Raw genomic sequence first — 20154 nt, 5'->3', positions numbered from 1 at the left:
TACGGGATATTGTTGTTTTGTTAAAGACTACAGTTTAACATATTTAAAAGTGTTTTAACAAAAGAATTAATAAAAGATATTGTCAGAGTAATGGCTAACATTTGGCACAACACTGTACATTGTAAACAGACAACAATTCGGATTTCAATGAAGGACAGGAGGTCAAGAAGTGAAATTAACATGGATTAGCTACAAGGACACTAGTTGATCATAATTAGGCCGTAGATTGACAAAACCACACAAAACATAATACAGGAGCAGTTTCCCGGACATAGTTAGATTAATCCATCACTAGGTCTTAGTTATATTAGAAAGTTATTACAAACAAATCTGACAAAAAAAAATAGTGATGTGCATCTTAAGACAAAACAATGGCACTGATAATATGTTAAGATGTCAGTACAAGGTGTTTTTAAATTAAAGGATTAGTCAATTTTCGTAAAACAAATCCAGATAATTTACTCATCACCATATCATCCAAAATGTTGATATCTTTCTTTGTTCAGTCGAGAAGAAATTATGTTTTTTGAGGAAAACATTCCTCAAAAAACATCACAGGACCGGAGATAGACGAGAAGTTGTGGTTTAAAAGTGCATATTTTTTATTTTTCTTGTCAAAAATGTGTCGTTTTGCTAGATAAGACCCTTATGCCTCGTTTGGGATCGTTAAGAGTCCTTTGAAACTGCTATTTTGAACTGCATTAAAACTGTTACGTGTTGGGGTCCATTAAAGTCCATTAAAATGAGACAAATCCTGAAATGTTTTCCTAAAAGACATAATTTCTTCTCGACTGAACAAAGAAAAACATCAACATTTTGGATGATATGGTGATGAGTAAATTATCTGGATTTTTTTTAAGAAGATGGACTAATCCTTTAAGCCAACTCAAATATGTATTTTAGTATGGGACTAACATAAGAGCCCTATCTTGGAAACTGCCCCATAGTGTCAAAACGTCCCATAAGGTCAAACCGGGATAGAAAATATAACAAAATTTTATCATTGCATCATTTACATTTTTATTGACGAAAAGCCAGAATCCAAATGTAAAAAGTCAAACACAACAACAAGACGACAAAAAGTCTCAAATTTAGATGTCTGAGAAGGAAAGTTTTTTGTGAGTCTGGGGTTATAAGAAAGGGCTTTGAATGAGGTTTGGTAATCGTGAATGAAGCTTCTTATCTCAAAAGAACAGCTGGGACCATCTGCACATCTCAGCTGGACAATGAGACACCAGATATGATCCACAGACCAGTCTCTCTTCTAAATACAGATGCAAAAGTGCGTGTAAAGGGGACACTAAGAGACATACTATAAACAAAACCTCAGTGTTATAACAGTGTTATAAATAAAGTCTTTATCTTTCTCTCTTGTCTAAAACTGCATACCTTATGCAAAAAACACTACCTTTAAACATAATCTTATGATAGAAGAAACATAACTAATGTCATACACTTTATTAATCTCTCATGATAATGCTGCATGGTAATTCATACCTGTAATGACAAAGCATTTTTACAGCTCTGTTTAACTTTGTTCCTACTTTACATGAACCAAACTTATATACAAAGGAATTGAGACCAAGCTGCTTTTCATAATCCCTGATGATGGCTGGTCTCAAATTGCAGGTGAGACCCTTATGCTGCGTTCAGACCATACGCAGTAGAGGTGTCAAGCGTGAGTGATTTCAATGTTAATTCAATGTGAAGACGGGTTGACGCGCGTCTAGAGGTAGACATGATTCCGCCTCATTCGCTCATCTAGTTCACAAGAATGAAGTGAATTGAGCGTTGCCGCGGGAAAGCGCGAGTTGAAAAATTTGAACTTTGCCAAAAAAATGTGCCGCGTTAACCAATCAGGAGCTTGCTCTAGTAGTGATGTGATTACAGAAAGTGAGTGGAGTCACAGAAGCCCCTCCCATGACGCGAATTTCCGCGTGAATGTCTCGATGACTAGAATTTCACGCACGAATGAAGTGAGTAAACTCAAAAATTTCAAGCGGCAAACTAGACGCAGTAGAAATGATTTTGACGCCTCAAACGCGGCTGGTGTGAACCCACGGTAAGAGGGTCATTTATCAGCAGTGGGTGCTGTCCCCTCAGTGTGCCAAAACCTGTCCTCAACGGTCATGTGTGCGCATCTGGACCAAATGATCGTTTATCACCTCAACGACACTCAAATCAACAAATCACCCTTCCTCCAGGGAGACGTCAGCGCTTCCACGGGTCACACTGATTAAAATGGTTTGGCCCGCTGTGTGTAGAAAAGCAGCACAATATAAAGTGACATTCCTTATGTATGTTACAGTACAGATAAATCAATGCTTTCACTTAAGAGTGTTTGGCCTATACTTACTGGCATCATACTACGTTTTGGAAAAAAAGATGTCCAAAGTCACTAAGCGCCAAGCAGTCAAAGTCAGCCCAAGCTTTACTACAACAAAGATAAACACGATTTCCCCTAAAACCAATAAGCACTTCTAACTCCTCACCCCAGGGCTCATCTATGCTTTATAACTCGCCCAGTGGTAAATAGTTTCAGGCGGTATATTATGCAATTAAACTTGTGAAGATTTATAACAAACTGCATTCCCGAAATGGAGCACTTTTCTTTTGGCAACGTCGCAATGTCTCGTGCGGCTTTCGTTCAAGAGCTTCACTTCTGGATATAAGCATGAGCACTCCAACATGCAGAAACACTTTAGCGTCAAGCACGGTCTATTTTCAGCACTCACTGTTCTGTGTCCTTGAGTTACTGTTCTCTTAAGCACAGCAGCGCTCGACAGGGCTGTCAGCCCTATTACTTTAAGCCATTATAAAACTGAACCAGGTCTTCTGGGACACACGTCAAAGCGTGCACGCTCCTTTTTTACCCAACCTGAAAAACAAAGACCTACATAGAAGCCCAGCTGTGCAAAACCTGAATATCTTTTAGCGTTGTTCACTGTTCCGGGTAGTTTTACGTGGAAATCAGCAGAACACGGATGGGAAAATCTGACTAATGCAATTGACGCCGGAGTCTCCATGACCTCAGAAAACTCCACTCTTACTGAATCATCACATTGCATTTGAGAAGGACATTTGTGACCCTGTCTGTGAAATCTTGTGAGATTTTAGGAGATTAAATAGATGTCTACTCGGGTCCAAAGAAATGTACCCGACCCAGAATAACCCAAATCACTTTTTACCTGACGTGCATAAATCGACAAGTTCAGGTCTTTTCGGGTCTGTTCAGCAAAACAAATTCATTTTAAAATACTCGAGACCCGATGCTGCTATTATTTTACCCGAACAGTGTCCGAGGCACACGTGAAACTTTTAGATCTGAACCCGCTCAGGTCTCAAGTCAGACCTCTGGTTTTTGGATCTCAGCGGCCCCATGAAGACCTCTAAGATTGAGTGCACCAAAGTTTGATTTCACATTAACTTTAATTTGTAACGTGACCTTAGTCAATATTAAAAATATCAAGGTTTTATTATTTTACATTATGTACTGTAGAAGATGATTTTATGAAGAAAACAGTAAATCACAAATACATGACTTGAGCTGGGTTTTCACAGACTGGGTCACATTTCTGTAACATGTGAGATAAAAGACTTTAAAAAAGGCTGAATAACAAGAGAATGACCACAGTCACAGCTGTCAACGCCGCAGGGTAAACTATACCAGAGAGCAACAAAACAGACGAGGGACAAAATTGGACAAAATGGACATCTATTAACATTGCATTACAGAATAGTGATGAATGATACTTCAAGTTGTGAAACTCTCATCAAAGCTGCACTATTATATTTGTAGAAGTTCAAACTTTTGTATGGCCGATAATAAAACGGAAATAAAATTGTATAGATTGCATTGAAGAAGGCCATATCCAAAAGTTAAAAACAAAATAAAAATACACAAAAATTAAAAGTTAAAAGTTTATACCAAGAAAACTAACTTTTTGCATTGCTTTATTTAAAAACCCAAAATACGATTTTTCTTTTATGCCAAAAATCATTGGGATATATTATGTAAAGATCCATGAAGTGGATGCAGTTTCTAATGACTTCATTTGGACAACTTTAAGGCCGATTTTTTCAATATTTAAAATTTTTTGCACACTCCAGATCTGTTTTATCACAGCCAAATACAGTCCGTTTCCTAACAAACCATACATCATTGAAAAGCTTATTTATACAGATTCCAGGTTATATATAAATCTCAATTTAAAAAAAATTACTCTTATGACTGGTTTTGGGGTCCATGGTCACATTGATAAGAGGTTTGGAGTGGACTTGAAGCGTCTTATTAAATTTGAAGGCATAAACTTGTGAAAAACAAAAAGTAAAGATGGAAATGTATAGACCATCTGTAGTAAGCTGCAGGGGGTAAATGAGATGACTCTGAATGAGAGAAATTACTGTGAGAAATGCTGCGTCTGCTTATAATCGATCTATACAAGAAGACAACTAGCTCCATTATCATTCTCCATATGTTAAAGAAAGTCTTTACACACAACACGTCTCTGCTCAGCAAGACAGCAAGGAAACTCACTGAAATATAAACTGAAAACAACATATACCAGAATCTTTAAAAGCCACAATGTTATTATTATCAAGATAAATGTACATTAAAATCCACATAAGGTCCTTGCAACCATTATCTCTCGGTATGTCTTTAGCCACACGACTTAAAAAATTGAGCACATTAGGGCTTTAATGGTGAAACACTCAGATCATTTTTAATCATTTAAGAAATTAATTTTGAGAAATAACTTTATTTTTAAACATAACAACTCAAAACTTTTAAATTCCCTTTATTTTACAATAAATCACATGTGTGGGCTTAATAGTTATGCACAAAAAGGTCACTCTGATGTAAAAGCAACACAAACCGAGTTTACATTTACATGCAATTGGCAGACACTTTCATCCAAACAGTGCATTCAAGTGAAGCATTTTTCTCTGTCAGTGATCTTTGTGCTGCTAACCCAGACACAATCCTCTGCCTGTTGAGCTACAAGAACACCAAATTAAATTGGATTTTATAAAAAGGCCTAAAGAACTGGATATCCAAATGTGACTGCTTACATTTACATTTATGCACTTACATTGATTCAAGCTATACATTAGTTTTTTTTAATGTGTGTTTTCCCTGGAATTGAAGTCATACCATTTGCATTGCTAATGCAATGCTCTACCAGTTAAGCTACATGACTACTAATAAAAGAATTGGAGAAGAACTACAGCACTGAGATTTAAATCAATAAATGAGCTTTTTCTTAGTAGTCGGCAGCAGGAACCGCAACGCTGTCTATAGTTTCGGTTCCAGGGAATGAAACCTCCTGGATATTACTGACTTCAGCTCACACCCTGACCACAAAGAGATTTTATCATACGGGGGAAATAGTCAGAAGCCACCGTTCCCAACATCAGCTCTAAATACAGACTCGTCCGGACCAAAGTCGGCCACATTAAAACAGAGGGAGGACGTTCTGGTGATTTCAATTCTGCATTGCATGACTTGCATAAATAAAGGGCAGGGATGTGACTTTGCCACAAGTGATAATCAATCAGGCTGAAAAAAGACAAAGATGGGGGAAAGCCTTTCCGTGACATTTCATGCCTGACCACTGCCTTCCAAAAGATCGCAACCCCCAACGATTCAGTGCCAGTGGCCCCAGACATCTTTTAAAGGAAAGTTTGCTGAAAGCATGGCCTTTGGCTATTGATTTGGTTGGGCTCGAACCCTATACCTACCCCCACAACCTTTAAAGTTCAAAAGGTGAAGGGAGGAGAAATAAGAAGGGGGTTGGGTAGGGACGAAGAGTGACGGTGGATTGATTTTCTCTCGATTGACACACAGGACAATCCATAGCCTGAGTCAGAGCTCATGTTAGAAATAAAAAACAAAAAATGTAATGCAGCATATTTTGGAGTCTTTGCATTATCCAGTAACTACCCGTATAAATCATGTCGCCTTAAGCTAGAAGTATAATCCCATTTTAACGGATACGTGAGGGTCCATGTACATTGCGCGTGATGAAATTTTTTACGCACACCATCGTATTTTTGCAACCATGCGTACTTTATATGCGTAGGTCGCACATACGCTTACAGGAGAATATATTATATAGCCCAGGAGATGCTTTGCATTTTGTCGCAATGTGTTGGGCGATATGTCCCATTTTGAGATCGTCCTATCGTCAGTCAGTAAGATCGCCGATACGTGATAGTTTCAGGGGCATTTGTTAATTTTTCAAGTCACTTGATTGGTGGACGAAAAAAAGAAACAAGGGCAACCCTGTCAAGACTAGGGATGTGCATTTATGTTATTTTTTCTTTTCGATTAATCCAAAGATCTAAAAAAACGAGTAATCGTTTAACTGGGGGTGGGGCAATCAAAGGAGCGTCATGGTGAAAATGAAAATATTTTTATTAAAAACACTCAAATAAAACTTAATTTTATAGAAACTATGATAGAAAAATGAGCACATACTAGATTATTAATTAATTAAATGTTGTAATAGAAACATCTAACAGGAAAAGCTGCATGAAGTTTAACTAAAGGGTTAATAAACACAAACAAGCGTTTTCTATATGACACACTCTACATAATATTAAGAATTGATACAACATAAATGTAAAGACTTAAACCAAGTTACGTAGTGGACAGAACGTTTAACTCCCGTTGTCGATGTGCACCATAATAGCACACTTTAAAACATGTCAAGTCAAAGCATGAGCTTCATAACATTAAGCAGCTTTAAAGGGACACTCCACTTTTTTGAAAATATGCTCATTTTCCAGCTCCCCTAGATTTAAACATTTGATTTTTACCATTTTGGAATCCATTCAGCTGATCTACAGCATAGTTTAGCATAATCCATTGATTCTGATTAGACCATTAGCATTGCGCTAAGAAATAACTAAAGAGTTTCTATATTTTTCCTATTTAAATCTTGACTCTACTTTACTACCACAGTTGTATGTCTGACGATCATCAAGACACGATACTATTGTCTATCAGCACAACCCTAGCACACACACAAGGCAAAAAAACTATGCTTTGCAAGGCTGTGCATTCAACCGTGCACGTACGTTCGCATACACGTAAAAAAACTGACTATACTTCAGGCTTCACAACACCACCTGACCTTAAACTCCAGGCAAATAAATGCATGTGAATAGTCAAAAAAATGTCAATTTTGATTTCATGAGGAATTTAATTTCGCAGCAATCTCCTGCGTTTTCCCTAACCCTCTTAAAGACAACAATTCGCTCAGCTCAAGTTTTATTCCTTGATCATGTATCTGATGAAGACAAACATGGCCTGACTGGTCAGCACGACTAAAGCTGCTCATAGCTGATGGTAGCTGCCAAACGTTTGCTTGTTTGGAAATGCATTAATTTAAGTAGGAAACAAACAAAGACATACTGGGCTCTGGGCCAGTAGCAGTTGTACTGAAAGAACAGCCAGTGGACCCATCCAATCATTGCATTATGTGCCACACCGTACTGGGGATATACAACAAATAAACTTTAAAAAAAAACATGACAGTGCTATAGCCTGTAATCTGTAAAGAGGCAACCGTGTATGTGTATACAAGATGGCGTGACCGACAGCAACCCAAGGGATGAGAGGAGCTTTAGTTAGAGGCCTTGGGGAGGGTTTGCAGGTGTTGTGAGGAGACATCTTGAGTTGCTTTGAGCAACAGATGATAAACAATGACAGAGTGATCAGTGCGGTTGCTACAGGAACACATACACAAGCATCAGAGCCTTTTCATCTGTTGGGAAAGTGCAATAGAGCAAGAGAGAGCGAGAGAGATGCATTATATATTCATCTGAAAAAAAACACAGTATCAAAAAAGTATGGGAGCTAAACCGTATTAATCTGCTAAACGAAAGCATTGCAACCATATCATTCTGTTTGGCAAGAATCCTTGGAGTGGTTCAAATCTCTGCTGGTTATCTTAATGGCCAATAATTGACTTGTTGAGGCAAATCAAAGTTGACTGCACGTTTCAGATCGCCCCTCATAATGTGTGCATCACGTTGATGCAATCTAATTTTTAAAAAATCAAATCAATGCCATTAACGTTAGGCCTACCTAATATGATGATGCTTTTTACAACCACAGTATATGCAGGAGCCATGATGCCAAGCAACACTTTGCTTAGGGGATTAGCTAAAAATCAATACGGTCAACCTATTTTGATCTCTGAAGCACAGCAAAAAGACAAAATGTTTAGTCACCTTGTTTGTTTGTTTTATAAACCTTCTCAGCTTCAGAGTGCAAGTCAGGTGCAAGAAGATTACAAGAGATTAACACCACCAGGTTAAAATGTAGCTGGGACAGTGAGACCACGTGTGTCCCTTCATGGAAAATCTCCGACCTCATGCTTCATCCTATGACACAGCTTTACTCGAAAGATGCCTCAAAGCTTTTGTATCGCTGTGTGCCATTTTCAACCTTTTTTACCTGTTAAAGAGACACTTTTTCTTTGAAAATATGCTAATTTTCCAGCTCCCCTAGAGTTAAACATTTGATTTTTGCCGTTTTGGAATCCATTCAGCCGATCTGGCGTTACCACTTTTAGCATAGCTTACCACAATCCATTGAATCTGATTAGACCATTAGCATCGCGCTCAAAAATAACCAACGAGTTTGGATATTTTTTCTGTTTAAAGGACAAGTTCGGTATTTTAGACTTAAAGCCCTGTTTTCAGATTGTTTATGGTGAAATAGAATGGTTTTGACTGAAATTTCGACATTTTCGGCTGCCCTGAGAATTTTCGTATGTTTGTGTTTCAGCTCAGACCTCTACAATGGGTTTAATGGTGCACTGGAACAATCCTTCCTAAAATGCATTAAACTTTCGTTTACAAAGACGTGAAACTCACCGAGTGGTCAGGGGTGTTCACTGGTATGCTCACACAAAAATCGCTGCAAAAGACGCATTCCAACAGGTTTTATCGTAGTTTTTGCCAACTCCACTGACTTGTATTAGGTGTCCTGTGAGGTACGGTATTACTCCGCGCCGGGAACTTTGTTTCTATTCTTGCAATTGGCAAAGGCGGATTAGCGCCATCACCTGGGCTGGAGTGTCTATTATTCAAGCTCTAAGCGGAAGAATGTACGGGTGTGAGGCGTTTGGAAAAATAGGTCCACAAGTTAACAACGAATGCTAAAACAGCTGTTGGAATGCGTCTTTTGCAGCGATTTTTGTGTGAGCATATCAGTGAACACCCCTGACCACTCGGTGAGTTTCACGTCTTTGTAAACGAAAGTTTAATGCATTTTAGGAAGGATTGTTCCAGTGCACCATTAAACCCATTGTAGAGGTCTGAGCTGAAACACAAACACGCGAAAATTCTCAGGGCACCCGCAAATGTCAAAATTTCAGTCAAAACCGTTCTATTTCACCATAAACAATCTGAAAACAGGGCTTTAAGTCTAAAATACCAAACTTGTCCTTTAAAACTTGACTCTTCTGTAGTTACATAGTGTATAAGACTGACAGAAAATTAAAAGTTGTGAATATCTAGGCAGATATGGCTAGGAACTAATTTCTCATTCTGTCGTAATAATCAAGGACTTTGCTGTTGTAACATGGTAGTAATATTACTACGCCTGCTGCAGCCATGTTACAGCAGCAAAGCCCTTGATTATTACGCCCAAATAAGGGTATAGTTCCTAGTCATATCTGCCTAGAAAATCGCAACTCTTAATTTTCCATCTGTCTTATTACACGATGTAACTACAGAAGTGTCACGTTTTAAATAGGAAAAATATCCAAACTCTTTGGTTATTTTTGTGAGTGCGATGCGATGCTAATGGTCTAATCAGATTCAATGGATTGTGCTAAGCTATGCTAAAAGTGGTAACGCAAGACCCGGAGATCAGCTGAATGGATTCCAAAAAGTTTCAAATCAAATGTTTCAGACTAGGGGAGCTGGAAAATGAGCATATTTTCAAAAAAAGTGTCACTTTAAGCCCTATTTGTACTTCTGCGACAAGTGTAAACCATAGCCTATGCATAGTCGCCGCACCCTACACCTCCCAAAAAATGTAACATGTTAATTCTATGTGGATCGAAAGTGCTGTGATTGGTCTGCTAGAACCGTGCCATAAGGAATAAAGTGCGATATATACACTGTAAAAAAATTCCGTAGAAATTTCAATGTTATTGCAGCTGGGTTGCCGGTAATTTACCGTAGATTTACATTTATGTTATTTACTGGCAAGAGTTTGTTTAAAGTTAAATACATTTTAAATATTAACAAGTCTTTATCTTCACAGAATAAAACTATACAATAACAGCCTCATGCAAAGCCTTCTGGGAATCAGAAATCATCATCAACCTTTTTCTGTTTTTTGCTTTAGATTTTGTTTCCCAGAATGTTTTGCTTGATGCTGTTTTTTTAGTTTTACTCTGTAAAGACAAAGACTTGTAAATGTTTTATGTTCATTTAACTTTGAACAAACTCTTGCCAGTAAATAACATAAATGTAAATCTAAGGTAAATTACCGGCAACCCAGCTGCAATTTCTACGGAATTTTTTTACAGTGTAGCCTCACAATTCATGCGCTTTTCCACCTGTGACAGTAAGAAAACAAAGATGGACAAAGTTAAGGAGTGATATTTAACAAAAGTCGTGGTTTATGCCTCTGCAATAACGTGCACAACAAACTGCTATGCATAGCATACGCGTAGAGAGCTTAGCGACGCAGAAGTATGAATTAGGCTTTATGCTTTACAATTTAAATAAAGGGCTTATGGTAGGGATGCACCGATACCACTTTTTTTGAATACGAGTACGAGTACTTCCATTTCAGTACTTGCCGATCCCGATACCGAGTACTTAATAAAAAAACATGATTTAAATATACAGGTAACAGCTTTAGTAATATAATTTAACAAAAAAAAACAAGGGACTAGTTTTCCAGTTTGTTGTAAACTCTGCCTCTTTGGACAACACAAGAGGCATTAACCCCTTACACGCCACTCAGACATAGACATTTCTCAGACTGTGGTATCGATCCCCGGTATCAGGGGACTTTTAACGAGTACGAGTACTTTAGAAAATGTGGTATCGAAGTCGATACCCGATACCAGTATCGGTGCATCCCTAGATTATGGGAAGAAAGTCAATGACAGGGCATTAAAGTTAGAGTCCTCAGGCTTTTATTATTCCTTGGTTTGCTTTTATCCGGGACTTTTTCAAACTTTTAGATCTCAGGCATAAGACAGCTACCCCATATAACCAGCAGAGATAGAAAGTTGCTTAAAATATAGCTGAGCAATAAAATATTGATGCATCACGATTCTTCCCACAGTATTGCACCACAATTATTACCCATGGTTGAATAAATAATGAAGCAGAATCTCAAAATAAGCACAATTTCTAATTTCTCAGTTTGGTTAGAGGCATTGCTATGATGCAATGGACTATTCAATATCACAGCAAAAGCACTTAGGCTATGTCCACACGAAGCCGGTGCATTCCCTATCTGATCATTTTTTTTCCTTGCTCTAAAAAAATAATCCGTAAACACGAAACCACTGACACCGACTGAAAGCGGTGTAGTATATATGCCGGGCCAGTATGGGGCGCTGTAATTCTGCCACATATATACACTATACACGGAGAAGAAGACTTTGAGCATGCGCATAACCAACGAATGGTGTTGTCCATTATCGCTTGTTGGTCACCACAATGGACTCTATTTCCGGTGAAATCTCAGGATACTGGACTACTTCCGCCAGTCATAGAGCTCAATGATATTCAGGAACGTTGGTTGCCAAAATAGCCAAAATAACACTGCAAATTTTGTTGATGGTTGTTTAATTTACATAGAAATAACTTATACTTCACATTTAATACCATAATGACATTTAAACGTATGAAAGTATATTTTTATAGACGGGAGAACCGAACTTCTAGCCACCACTGGTGTGTGTCATAGTGTTTACAGCATTAGACTCAAGCATGACAACTTCTACACTGCTACCCTGTATCTGCTTTAACACTAGTTTTAGAAAGAAATTGCACTGATAACAGTGCTATTCATCTGTTGTTGATATACTTATGAATTTTGTATAATTGTTATCATCAGTACTAGCGAAGATAACATCTGTGGTTATACAAGCAAAATGTTAGAACAGTAAAAAACGTGTATTTTGCGCATTTATGCTTTATTAATAACAAATGCAAAAGACAAATAGAAAATTCATATCAATGACAACAAGAATAACTTCAGAGAAAAATAAAACACACACACATAACAAACTAAATACACGGGGTATTAAAATAAACAAACAGCACAAGAAATAAACAAATAATGGAATAGATTTCTTAAATGGACTTTACCATAGTCAATAGTTCTTTTTGCGTTGTTATTTATATCCTATAAAGTTCCAAGATATGACTCAAAAATATCCAAGTAAAAATGTTTTGACAATCGACGTGAATATACAAAAAAAAGGTATTAAACGTCACATTTAATATAAGTCCTGCTGCAGTTCGTGTTGCTTTTTCCTCATATAGCAGTGAGATTTCATTTACGTCTTTTAATTTACCTGACACTTTAAGATAACATTACAAAGACATTAATCCTGAATCATAAAAACAGCACAATGTAAGCTCTGCTAGTATTATGAACATATCATAATGATTACAGAGATAAGACGACTTGCAACCTTTCTCGAGTTTGCACATCTGGACAATTCTTCACACATCACAGGTTGTAAATTTGGGTAAATCCAGCAAACAACGAGTACATTTAGCGATTCTGCCGTCACTCCGCTTTAAATCTCCCGTACCGGAAACTGAAGAGCAGCCTTGAGTCAAACGCGGAAGTTAAGCTTGCATAGAGTCCATTGCATAGAAGCAATAGATTTTGCTGTAATAAAGCTAGTAGGCTTTAGTAGCTTCTGTAGCACGAACACAATCACGTAATCCACCGTTATTGTTGTTGCTGTTACGTGTGACGCTTCCGACACGTGATGTGATGACGTTTTCGCTTCACAAAATATACGGATTGGCTGTACAGACGAAACCGCAAGGCTGTCGGTTTCAGATTTATCCACTTTAGGACCCGGTTTTAAAAAATAGCGGATTCAGTCTCCCAAAACGCTGGATCCGCGTGGATGAAACGCCAATACGATAACAAATTTATACGTATACAGTGATACGCGTCTCCGTGTGGACAGCCCCTTAAAGACACACTGGGTATGCATGCACCAGTCTCCATCACATTTAAAGAAATAGTTCACCCAAAAATAAAAATTGTGTCACCATTTACCCTTCTAAACCTATGTGAGTTTCTTTATTTTGTTGAACACAAAAGAAGATATTTTGATAAAGTATGTTAATCACACACCCATCGACTTACATGGTAGAAAAAAAACATACTATGGAAGTGAATGGGAACCAGCAGAAGAAAAAAAACTGGGTGAACGATCCCTTTAATTGGTTTGTACTGAAACATTTTGAGCTTTCACAATTACTGGAGGTATAATGGATACACACATCCAAAACCCCAAGAGTCATTATTAAGCTTTTAGCTGGTTTCTTTTTGGTAAACTCTCCACAGTACCCCTTGACTTGCGGTAGTATTGTTCCTGTTCAGGATGGCGGACAAGAGGGTGTGACATGTAGGCGGAGAGAAGCAGATTTTATTGGTTGAGGTGAAAAGCCCAGCATGCATGGAAAGACTAAGGAGGAGACAGGCATAGTCTATCAAACAAGACAGAGGGAGAGTGGACACAGATGGTCCCATCAATAACCCCACTCTCCATTCCACCACCAACGGTGAATCCACTGTTGGGAAACTAAAACACTATGGCCGATGGCCCGGCCGGAGCAGATGGTAAGTATTTGTGAACCTGCGGAGAACAGTGGTACAGGATGAGTCAAGCAGGAAGTGTGGGAATTCTTCTGAAAAGAAGACACTTCATTAACAATAAAAGATGGCAATAAATGTGATGATATAGCTGTAGATGAATTTAGGGTTAACTTACTGTTTACTGTTATCTTGTACTGTTTAGGCCCTGCAGTTAATTCTTTTTGTAATTTCATAGCTACATTTGATATTGCATAACTGTTCTTCAACATAATATTTGATATTATAGTATTATAATTTTCTATTTGAGCACTGAAAATTACACAAGCCACAACAGTGAAAGAGCACCTACAAAATATTTCTAGGTCACACCCAACATATTATAAACAAATACATATAAAGTATAAATAAAGTCTTTTCTTGCATCATTTAGCCGTGCATAAGTCAGCATGTGTGTCTTATTGGAAAGCTGCATTACAGGATATAAAATTTACGGGGGGAAATATCCTTGCATGACAGGTTGCGGACAACCACCCCTGCCAGCAGCCAACAGGAGCAGACCAGTGAATCATGACCTGGTGCCATGCAAACTGTGTAACATCAAACATACAATCTGTCCAAAGAAAACCATGCTATTGTGTTTTGCCAGCAGGCCAAGAGACCAGATTATCATCACTGCACCTAAGTAATAAATCCATGCTAACAAATTTACGAATAACCACTCTATAGGGCTACGGTAAAAAAAATATTGAAATACTTGACCTTAATTTTACTAATATTCTTAATTCAAAAGGAAACTTTTGGTTTTATTGTTTACATGAAAGTGGATGATAATCTCCATAATGAGATTGTCCTATCATCAGCTTGTGAGCTTGTGCCATTAATCCGAGAGTGTCATTGATGCCTGGGCACGCTGTAAATTACTTGCGTGCCAGGAATCTGGAACAACTCACTTACAGGTTTTAAACTCCTGCACGTAACACAACCTCTCCAGTAAAAGGAAATGTCAGAGCTTATATGTGAAAAATGTCAGAAACACTGCAAAAGCACGTGGGAACTAGGTGAGACAGCAAACCTTACTAAGGGGCTGTTTACACTTGGTATTAAGATGTGTTTTCATCGATCGGATCTTAAGTGGACGAGAGAGACACATTACGTTTACACCTGGTATTTAAATCTGTCTCTTTTGTCCACTTTCGATCGCTTCTGTCCTGAATACTGTGAGGGGGTGGTCTGTGAGACGGAGGGCGAGTCTCTCTGCTGTCATTCAAACGCGAGCGGGAGTAATTATGAGTTTATATGGACGCAAACTAATATTATGTCGGAGTCCGCTGCTTGTTTAGCAAGTAAACATGCTGCACAGTGTTTTGTACGTGTGTATGTAAGAGCTTTCTCTGAATTTTCAGCGCAATTATGAAATAGGATCGCACCGTGTTAACCAATCAGGGCCTTGTTCTAGTAGTGACGTGATTACAGGAAGTGGCCGGAGGCAGAAAAACAAAACAACAATGGAGGACAATCATTATCGCTACACTAGACATCTTCGTACTGTTACAGGAATTGTTTGGAAGAAAATGAATGAGGAGGTTGAACAATCTGGAAAGTATAGTCAATTTGAGCTATATAAGCCCCTCCCTTGACACAAATTTACATGTGAATGTCTCGAATTACTAGAATTTCACGTGTGAATGAAGCGAGTAAACTCAAAATGCTCAATCGTCCAACTACACCGAAAAGCGCATTTTTGCTGCCTTTTCCGCGTCTGATGTGAACGCACAGTTAGTTTTGGTAAACCATTCTCTGCAAGCACGTGAAAAAATAAGGCATTGAAATTTGGCTCCCCTTGTGATGTCAGAAGGGGATAATACCGCCCCTTAACCTGCACTATCCAATCACTGCACTGCCATTTAGTGCAGAGATCAGCTCATTTGCATTTTATAGAACACACCAAAAACAGCACATTTTTTCTCACACCTACAAAATGGCAATTTTAACATGTTATAATAAATTATCTATATGGTATTTTGAGCTAAAACTTCACATACACACTCTGGGGACATTTAGATGTATATCTTTCCCTTTTAAAAAGCACTGATAAAAAAAGTCAAAAGATAGGAAATGCATGCAAAAGAAAGTTTACTAAAATGGTCACACACAATCAACTATCAACACCCCACCTTCACAGTTAAAGTTTTAGGGTTTAAAGAAATCATCCTCTGCCAGTTGTGTAAAAAAGTGATGGCTGTTTATGTGTAGGTTGTTTTCATGTTATTACACCCCGTTTGGCTGGCAGAAGCAGACTAATGAGTTCCTCTGCACGGATACGGTGCATCATGGTACTATTAACGGTCTTAGTCATCATATGAGCAAGAATCTGAACATTCCTACCAAATGAGCACTGCTGCTTTAAAAAAAAAATGGTGTCATGATACCCCTCGCTGTCCCTACATAAATAACAGGCATTTCTGTTTGCAAACAGCCCTGGAGGACTCAGCCCTTGGCATGATGCCACATCCCCATGGTTACTACAATGCAAAACTGACTCTTTCCTGATGATGAGGATGATTATGATGCTCTGGAGGAAAAGGATCTTGTTGGGTTTGCTGGAAAGTAGGGTAAGAAGTTTTTTTTTTAAGATTTTTGCTTCAGTGACCCAATAACACATTTTTGGTGAGTAAAATATTAAGATTAATTAAATTCAAAATGTATTTCTGTAGTGTTTTTACATTTTTGCATTGTTGTAAACTGCTTATAGAAAATGCATACAATAATTTTGCACAAACAGTTAAGACAACAAAAATCTGTATAGAAACATAATTGACATACTTTATGTAAGGGATAATGTAGAGGCAGCCGGTAGTTATCGGGAAATAAGCCCCGACAGTGTGATCAGGACCCGACGCGAAGCGGAGGGTCTTGTATCACACTGAAGGGGCTTATTTCCCGATAACTACCGGCTGACTCTACATTATCCCGCTTATTACACGGCTACTTGTCACATAAGAAAAAAAAACTGGACATGAATATGAATTTGAAACATTTTATTGGCATATTTGTTTTAAATTAACATTTTTATCCTTCCGCGAAACTTTGCACAGATGCATAAAATGATACCTTATTAAGATCCTCTGCTTCATACTTGTCTGTCTCCATTTTTTTCTCTTTTAGCCAGTCTTTGAGAAGTTTTAATGCCCATTCTGTATTTTTTTGTGTGTTGGCTTTGTAGCTGTCATGCTCTATTTTGTCAAGTTCAGTCTCAGTAAGCTCTCTGTGTCTTGTCGTGGTTGTCCAGTGTTTGTCACAAGATGGCGCCAAACAAACAGTAATCTTTATTGATCTTTATTGGCGCGGAGCGATCTTACTCGTAAAAGTAGTACCGGCTATGCGTTATTATTTTGGAGCGGTTATTATTCGAAAAGAACGAACCTGCAAATGTCTCAACTGACCAATCAGAATCAAGCATTCCAGAGAGCCGTGTAATAATATTTGATAATAAAATATTAAATAACTTGGCAAAGATTATTGTATAGAGACTGCATTAACAAAAAACATACTGAGTTGATAAATACAAATTAGGGATATTTTAAACTAAAACTCGCAGAAAAAAAAGAGAGCATTAACTGTTAACTCAAAGCAGATCGTTTTACAGCTGTAGCACCTGGTTATGTTTACTTTATAAACTTGACAGACAGTTTAAGATACATAAGAGTAGCCTACGTGCGATCAGCTTCAACCAAACCTGTTGTTTGCTAAAACAAGCAATCTGATTGACATTCTTCACTCATTATATTCAATCTGTGCACTACTGTTACACTATAAGCACGATGCACACAATTCCTTTAAGATGTGTAGCAATGATTAAATAGTTTGACTGCACAACCGCACGTACCTTTGACTTGACTCTCGTACTCCACGATGATTTCTTTATCCTTTTTGAACTTCGAAGGATTCGACATCTTTGAATCAATGGTTGAGTTAGGATGTTTGTAAACCGATGTGCTCGTGGACGTTTTTCCTTATAACGCCCAGTCCATCCCAAGAAAAATTCCAAGTTGTTCAGGCTGCAAATCCCCAACAAATAGTTACCGCCGCAAATGTTACAAACAATCCCGAAAGGAATTGCGCCGTCTGCGAGATCAAAGCGGGAAGAGTTTCCTGTAGTCGCAAGTGAGTAAACGCTTTCTTCGTGTAAATGTCCACGGATTTATCCAGCAAGAAAATATTCAAACGTCCTGTCTTTAGTCAGCCGCCGAGCGATCTGGAAAGACGCGGCGGCATAATGACATGTTGTTGTTGTTGTGTGGACCGGCGTGACTTTCGGCACCGTTCCTCGCGTCTGACTGACTGATCGCCGGACGGTTTTGCGGATTTTGACTGACCTCAAAGCAGCTGGATAAGCAAGTGGTTGGAAATGGGAGGGATTTGAGGTGTGGGGGGTGTGGGGGGTGGGGGGAGAGCGAGGAGGGGGGGTTACAAGTACGAAGTCGTTTAGTGTTTGCACTTAACATAAGCGATGCTGAATGGGGTAGTTATGTCACTAAATAACCAAACAACTTATTTTAACATCTTTATTTGATATGAAGTATAGACAAAACCAAATGATCACTCTACAACCCAAATCTTAGACCTCCATATGATTTCTGATACTGACTTTAAAAAGTTTCAATAGTATACATTGTGTGTTTTTTTTTCTTTTTTAAATATTCACATAACAGTAATGTAAAAAAAGAATTCAAATATTATATATATATATTAAATGTTCTATTATATTAAATTATATAGCATTTTAATTTAAGTATATTCATTTAAAATTCATATTTAGATGATTTAACATAAGACAAAACAAGTATTAAAAAAAGCTTAATGTCAAAGTGTTTGGTTATTTTGCATCTTTTTTATTTATGTCAAGATCTAGAATATTTTTTGGGAGGGGGGTAGAAATTGTGAGGAGGTTTAAATGTTGTGGACATGGGGGTCTTAGTCAAAACTGTTAATAATGTGTTATGTATGACCCCTAGTGGTAGGTGTATGGTACTACACTTTTTGTCCTTGGTAGCACGTTTGGCTAGGTTTCCTAAAAAAACTGCTTTTAATGAATTGATTAAAACCATACATTTATGTTTAGGTAGTAGGGTGTTATAAATAATGCTACCTTAATCATCCACTCCAATAATATGTATTACAGTACAGCATACTGTCTTTTTTGTTAATTTTTTTTACGGTACAGCATACTGTCTTTTTTGTTTTAATTTTTTACAGTACAGCATACTGTCTTTTTTTGTTTACATTTTTTTAAGGTACAGCATACTGTCTTTTTTGTTTTAATTTTTTACGGTACAGCATACTATCTTTTTTACAGTACAGCATACTGTCTTTTTTATTTTCATTTTTTTAAGGTACAGCATACTGTCTTTTTTATTTTCATTTTTTTACGGTACAGCATACTGTCTTTTTTTACGGTACAGCATACTGTCTTTTTGTAAAAAAAAATACGGTACAGCATACTGTCTTTTTTGTTTTAATTTTTTACGGTACAGCATACTGTCTTTTTTGTTTAAATTTTTTTATGGCACAGCATACTGTCTTTTTTATTTTCATTTTTTTAAGGTACAGCATACTGTCTTTTTTGCTTTAATTTTTTTTCTTACGGTACAGCATACTGCCATTTTTACGGTACAGCATACTGTCTTTTTTGTTTTAATTTTTCTATGGTACAGCATACTGTCTTTTTTACGGTACAGCATACTGTCTTTTTGTTTAATTTTTTACAGTCCAGCATACTGTCTTTTTTGTTTACATTTTTTACGGTACAGCATACTGTCTTTTTTGTTTGATTTTTTTACAGTACAGCATACTGTCTTTTTTTGTTACATTTTTTACGGTACAGCATACTGTCTTTTTTGTTACATTTTTTACGGTACAGCATACTGTCTTTTTTTGTAAAGAAATTTTACGGTACAGCATACTGTCTTTTGTTGTTACATTTTTTACGGTACAACATACTGTCTTTTTTGTTACATTTTTTTACGGTACAGCATACTGTCTTTTTTTGTTTTAATTTTCTTCGATACAGCATACTGTCTTTTTTTACGGTACAGCATACTGTCTTTTTGTAAAAAAAAATTACGGTACAGCATACTGTCTTTTTTGTTTTAATTTTTTTACGGCACAGCATACTGTCTTTTTTACGTTACAGCATACGGTCTTTTTTATTTTCATTTTTTTAAGGTACAGCATACTGTCTTTTTTATTTTCATTTTTTTACGGTACAGCATACTGTCTTTTTTTGTTAAATTTTTTACAGTACAGCATACTGTCTT

The 20154-nt window shown here is 37.4% G+C and overlaps 1 protein-coding gene across 6 annotated transcripts in view; it reads right to left on the bottom strand.

Moving 5' to 3' along the window:
- Window positions 1-18255, bottom strand: part of srgap1a (SLIT-ROBO Rho GTPase activating protein 1a) — a 104995-nt gene extending 86740 nt beyond the window's left edge. For all 6 annotated transcript variants that reach the window (XM_065283480.2, XM_065283482.2, XM_065283483.2 and 3 more), the window contains exon 1: window positions 17724-18255. In XM_065283480.2, the coding sequence (XP_065139552.1) occupies window positions 17724-17790 (67 nt within the window). In that variant the 5' untranslated portion in view covers window positions 17791-18255. The remainder of the gene's footprint in view (window positions 1-17723) is intronic.
- Window positions 18256-20154: the final 1899 nt, after the last annotated feature.

This window comes from Paramisgurnus dabryanus, chromosome 9, assembly GCF_030506205.2.
Source record: "Paramisgurnus dabryanus chromosome 9, PD_genome_1.1, whole genome shotgun sequence".
NCBI classification, from domain to species: domain Eukaryota; kingdom Metazoa; phylum Chordata; class Actinopteri; order Cypriniformes; family Cobitidae; genus Paramisgurnus; species Paramisgurnus dabryanus.
This window is presented reverse-complemented; position numbering and strand designations above follow the sequence as displayed.